General features: G+C 43.4%; 1 protein-coding gene across 14 annotated transcripts in view; it reads left to right on the plus strand.

Moving 5' to 3' along the window:
• Positions 1–5,377, plus strand: part of C7h12orf42 (similar to human chromosome 12 open reading frame 42) — a 189,526-nt gene extending 184,149 nt beyond the window's left edge. For 13 of the 14 annotated variants that reach the window (XM_017595193.3, XM_017595192.3, XM_039080504.2 and 10 more), the window contains 2 exons: positions 244–603; positions 4,781–5,377. In XM_017595193.3, the coding sequence (XP_017450682.1) occupies positions 244–603; positions 4,781–5,232 (812 nt within the window). In that variant the 3' untranslated portion in view covers positions 5,233–5,377. Of the gene's footprint in view, positions 1–243; positions 604–4,780 lie in introns of those variants that run through there. The other variant, XR_005487476.2, reaches the window with a different exon arrangement.
• Positions 5,378–6,000: the final 623 nt, after the last annotated feature.

Here is a 6,000-nt window from a genome sequence, read left to right on the forward strand (position 1 = left end):
CTTACATGGTATTTACTCTATACCCTAGACTTAAAAGTATTCACAGCCCTTTATATTTCTTTCCAATTCTTCCCAGGTTTTTTTTTTCTTCCCATATAGATACCCCAGTTTCTCTTATGGTCATTTACACTTGCTCAGTTTTGAAACCCAAATCCTTCTCTAGCTGGATCCATCATCTCTTCCACTAATCTAGAAGATGATTTCGAAGTGATTCTTTCAAACTAATGTATTTCCCTTTTACAGGATCTATAGGGACCCATAGTCCAAAGACAGGTAAAAGACTACTTTGCGTTCACCAGTACACAATCCCCAAGTCTCCTGCGAGCACCGTTTCTTTAGACGAAGAAGTTGGTGGAGAAGCCTGTCCTTCCCTGACACCGTCCAGTGAAATGGAGGAAGACGATCTTTTCTTTACTATTAATGAAATGCAGAAGCCACCTAGACGACTGCCCAAGCAGACCTGGATCAGCCCATTTCTGGAAACGCAAGCTGCCAATAAACTGCTTAAAAGATCACAGTCGGTGAATACCATTTCTCTGGAAGCTGCAGGTAGACATATACCACTTGAGAACCATCCCTTGGGCAACTCCAAGGGAGATTCTGGTAGGTATCGCATGCATTGTAGTTTCTAACTTTCCTTGTCTTAGCTTGTCACTTTCTGGGTTTTAACTCCGATATAAACGGATTATTGAATGTTGTTGTAAAAATATAAAAAACGGTGTCTTTTACCCCACTAGGTTCTCACTGCGGTGCCCCAAGATATCTGCTAGATATCTTGGCGGAAACACATCCCAGCCGCATACTTTCCTACACTCAAACCCTCACATAAAAGAACACACAACACAGTAATCTTAGATCCAATTGGTATGATATAATTGCCCACTTAAACATACAATGCCCGGTACTATCCATCCCTTGAGAACATTAATAACAACCTGTAAATATACAGAGCAGAATCTTAACATCACCTGCCATCTTGTCCAGCCACGGCTTCTCCCCTCTCTCCCTAGTCTCCTCCTCTTCCTTCAAACTTCTCTCCTACCCATCCTTCCTTCTCCTCCAATGACAGGCCTCCTTCTATCCTGTACCTGCCCCTCACCAGTACTCTACAAATTCAATGGAGAGGTGGTTCTGGTGAAGTCACCAGATTCCTGAGTACTGACTAGGCAGCTGTCCTTGGGGCAGTGGAATTAGCATCAAAATACAGATAACTGCTGGGCAAACCACAACAATTGAATCAGTGGGAAGCCCTTTTCTAGAAGTGTGCTAAGGGCTGTATCAGATAACTTAGACTGCCTGTTGACAAGCATGACAGTCGAGGTGATATCAAGTATTACAAGTTATTGATAATTAAGGTGTTACACCGGACAGCAGCAGTGACGTCATGCTAGCCTACACTCTAGGCTGAGCGTTTTAGGTCTGTTTACAAAGCCGACACAGCCTCTAGGCAGCTAGTCTTCCAGCTTTATAAATAAAGGAGCTGTGAATTAATAGGATGGGGTCATGCGTGGGAAAATTAGGCGTTTCAACTTCAGCTGCCCCAGTAGGAGAATAGTTCAGTGGTTAAGGTGTTTGAAAGACCTGAGCTCGAATCTCTAGAACCCATGTAAGCTGGGCACATAGCACATGTCTATAATCCCAGAGCTTCAACGGTGAGAACGGGAGTTAGGGGAAACAAGAGAATTCTTCGAAGTCCATAGTCAAGCCACCCCGGCACACACAGTGTTGAAGCCGTCTCAAACCAGGTGAAAGGTGAGACCTTAAATCCGAAGTTGTCCTCTGACCTCCACACACATGCTGGTGTGTGCCCAAGTCTGTGTTCACCTGCGCACATGTGGGTTTGATCATGCACACATATGGTAGGCACGCATGCACGCAAGCGTACACGGAACATGCACACACACAGGTTTTTTAAAAACTAAATGACTAGATATAAGAATGTAAGAAAGGAGTTTTGGAACTGAAAATCTTGGGTCAAGTCTTAGCTCTCTCTCTCACGTCAATTCTGTAGCCACAGCCCAGTTCCACGGATGTTCCTTGAGCTTGGCCTCTTCCTCCCTAAGGCAAGGATAAGTAGCGCTATGAAGAGTGCTTGTAATTAGAGGGTCCATTAAAAAAAAGTCTCCTAAGCACAGTAGAGACTATATGATGCAGGTGATGTTTGTGATTGTGATTTCAAACTGGAGAGGAAACATAAAGAGAGCAGTAGGAGCTACTGTGTCGAAGGAAGGCCTGGATGGATATTACATAGCTTTCTTGTGATGGAGGGCTTTTAAAATTTGGGGGTGGGAGGAGAAAGATTTCACTCCAGATGCTAGGACAGGTTCTGTATGATGGTCCTCTGATAATGAGTCTTGAGATTCTTTCATTTCTGGTTTGCTGGACCCAATAATGGGATACAGATTATTTGAGTTGGTTAATCCTTTCAAAAAATGTATATGTGTGTATGTTTATGTATGTACAGGCACCCATGTGTGTGTGTGTGTGTCTGTGTGTGTGCATGCATGTGTGCACATGTGTGTGTATGTGCATGTGCTCGTGTATATGTGTGTGAAGGCCAGAGGACAGTCTCATATCCTATCCTTAGGAGGCTGCCTCCTTTTGAGACAGGATTCAGTGGCCTGGATATCACTCACTTGGTTAGTCAGGCTGACCAGAGAGTCTCAGGGATCTTCTGCTCTCCAACTCTGGGACTGCAAACACCCGTTTCTCACACCAGGTGTTTTTTACATGGCTCTGGGGATCTAATGCTTGTGAGGCAAGCGTTTTGTCAACTGAGCCATCTCTCCAACAGGTTAACTTCTTTTGAGTCTGGCTCTGGGTAAGGCAATGTACCAGTGTAAACACACACCTTCAGCTTTAATCTATATGATCCCTCTATGAGATAGAGAATGTTATTCTCATGATTTAGAAACAGGATTGGAGGGCTGCTGGGGGTTCTGTTACTGTAGGGCTGACCTCATGATTCACACTTCTCACTGTGACCCCAGGTCAGAACACCCTTGTGCTAAGACGTTGACAGGACAACCACAGTCCTACCTTCAGCCCTTCCTGTGTTCACAACGCTTAACCCTTGTCTTTCCTCAAATACTTCATTAGTTTAATTTTCCATGGTCAAGTTTTTAGTGGAGAATGATCCACTTGATTTTTTCCTAATCTCCGTTCTTGCTTTATTTTTCTCTTTGGATTTATCGACAAATTAGGACTCCTAAATTTCCTTATTCTTGAGCTGGCATCCTTCACCTTTCCTCCCTTCCCACAAACAGAATAAAGCTGCCTACATGCAGAAACGTTGCTGCTCTGCCCTTTTCCGTGTCCCTCATGTCTTGAATTGTTGTTGGGCACCTTATCAGATTCTCATATGCTAGCCAATGAATAAACGGACAAATTTAATCTCATCAACAGTTAGGGGGCATAGTTAGTAAAAGCTCTAGGTTCCCAGAGACAACAGCGAGGCACGGGCCAAGCTCATGTTCCGGGGCTGGGCTCCGATGGCCTGGATTTTGCTCGACTGCGCTCTCCTCCTAAACCTGTTGCTTGCCAAATGCATCATCATGATTACGGAAGTGTTCCGAAGGAAAGGATGCCTGGTTTGTTTCAGCTTAAGAGATAGGACAGTGTACTCTGCCCATGTCGTGTCCTATTATGCTACGTCCCCAGAACTTCAGTAGACTTTTTAAGGCACTGAATATGGTAAATAATTAAATGATTCATCTGTGAGGGCTGGGAGTCCACAGTAATGGGTGCTATTAGGTTTTTGCACAGCACTAGACATTTGGAAATGATAATCCGTTTTTTTTTTTCTTTAATTTTTAGGACTAATTCTCATGTTGGCTCAGTAAGATTCGCTAAACTCTTCTTGGGTTCTTTGTCTGTCTGTCAGGTTTATTAAGTGCACAGTGGAAAGCACTCAGTGCCTCCTGGGCACAAAGCAACGTGGTGGAAATTGAATTGAATTCCTTAGAGATACAGTGGCCGTTCACCATCCTATGTTAGGGAGATGATATTATGTATCCCAATTTTATACATTTTCGAAAATAATTCTGGGGGTCATTCCAAACATCCTAGCGATTTTCTTGTTACTGGAAAGCCTATAGAGGCTTGCAGAGAACGATTTAAAGCATGCACATTATCTTAATAGATTACGAAGGAACAGACTTCTCATGTGTGTGGTCAATGTGTAGAATTTCTCAAATAAAAAAAAGTAATACTATCAGCATAAAATGCAGATAGACTACATAACAATGTAAATATATGATCAAGCGAAGAAGAAAATTAAACCTGATATTAATGTCAGTGGGAGAGGATGCTGTGGGATAGACTCGGCTTCAAGGTAATTTCTTTTTCTTTTCATTTTCATCTGGTTTTACAATGTCTAATAAGATTGACCAAGGAACTAACTTTCCGACTTGTTTTCAGATCGTTGGTTGTCAGTCTGAGGGGCCATTGATCTTTTCTAGCACACCTAACGTGACTCACTAACTTTTCTCTTTACCAACTTCTGAGAATTAGAAGACGGCGTCCCACTTCCACTTCCGGCGTTCTCTTGGAAGATTCGAACAGGTTCCTTTGAAACACTCCGGATCCCTTGTCAGGTGCCAGCAAAGGAAAATTAGGCATTTGCATTATGTCACAGGGTACCCAGGGATTCTCTTTTCTCTCTCTCCATGCCAGCTGCTCTGGGATCCTTGTCCAAAGGCTGGAGTACCAGTGTCGCTCTGTTTTTTTTTTCTTTGTTTGTTTGTTTGTTTGTTTGTTTGTTTGTTTGTTTTTCTTCCAGGTCCTGTGATGAGACCTTTCACCGCCATTGGCCTCTGCAGAAATCTCAGTCAGAACTCCTCTCAGCCGATCAGCTGTAGGACTTCCGAAACTGTGCAGCAGAAAAAAGTGTCAGCCTCAGGATCCCCAACTCAAACAGATTCTCTAGCTGTGTGTGGAAGTGCATTAGGAAGAGGCACGGTTGCCACCACAACACGGGAGACAACCTGCAAGCATCTTTATCACGCCGAATGGAGGCCAAAGGCAGCTATCTCTTCCCTTTCCCCTTCCCCTTCCCCTTCCCGTGTAGTCAAAGAGCCCCTGCCTCTGCTCGTGGGCTCCTCTACTCGTTTATTTTCCAAGAAGTTAATGAAGGCTTGCTCCTCAGTGGCCCCGCGCCCACACCGGGATTTCCATAGGGCTTGTTCACAGACTCTTTCGAAGCCGGTGGTGAATACTCACACACACTGCTGAGAAGGAATTGTTCTGCGAGCTCTGCCCATCTTCCAATCAATGCCTGCCCAGAACAACAGAAAGGGCCTCAGATGTATTGGTTTCCACAGAACCATTGTTAGGCTTTGTGAAGCATTTCTGAACCTAATAAATAACGTCAAAAGTCTCTATCGCCGCCAAAAAAAAAAAATGTTCTTTTTGAAGCATTTGTAATAGTAGTTTTGTTCTGCAGTGTCTCCCACTGTTGCAAAGAATTCGTGCTGCACAATGCACCGCGTGCCTCTTTGCAGCGTGGCCTGCTGGGATCGGAAGGTCGGGCTTTTGTTTTGCTGTTACAGGTAGAAGGTTTCACTTGCCAGCCTAGGCTTAGGGCTAAGGGCATTTTCTAAGGGCCTTCAGGATCTCTACATGTTTGGAAAACATAATTGAATGCCTGTAATTTAATAGTTAACACGAAATCTGGTTGCTCCTGACGTGCCTAAGGAAATTCTTTAAGCTATATGAAGGGTTTTGTGTCAGAAACCTGAAGCCCGATCCTAGCTAGTAGCTTTGAAACCCTTGGAAATAAGTTTAATGCTTTTTTGTTGTTTTTTTTTTTTTTTTAAAGGAGAAGATATCAGAAAGTTTCTGATTTGTAATAGAAAAGTCTGGCTACTTAGAGAATGTACTATCAAACTGGTTATTCTAAACAATACATTTCAAGCATTTTGGGTAACTTAAGAGACATACATGGCTATTTCATCACAATAGCATCTGATAGCTTTCTCAATGATCTTATAGGTTGACATT

Source organism: Rattus norvegicus, chromosome 7 (genome assembly GCF_036323735.1).
Source record: "Rattus norvegicus strain BN/NHsdMcwi chromosome 7, GRCr8, whole genome shotgun sequence".
NCBI classification, from domain to species: Eukaryota; Metazoa; Chordata; class Mammalia; order Rodentia; family Muridae; genus Rattus; species Rattus norvegicus.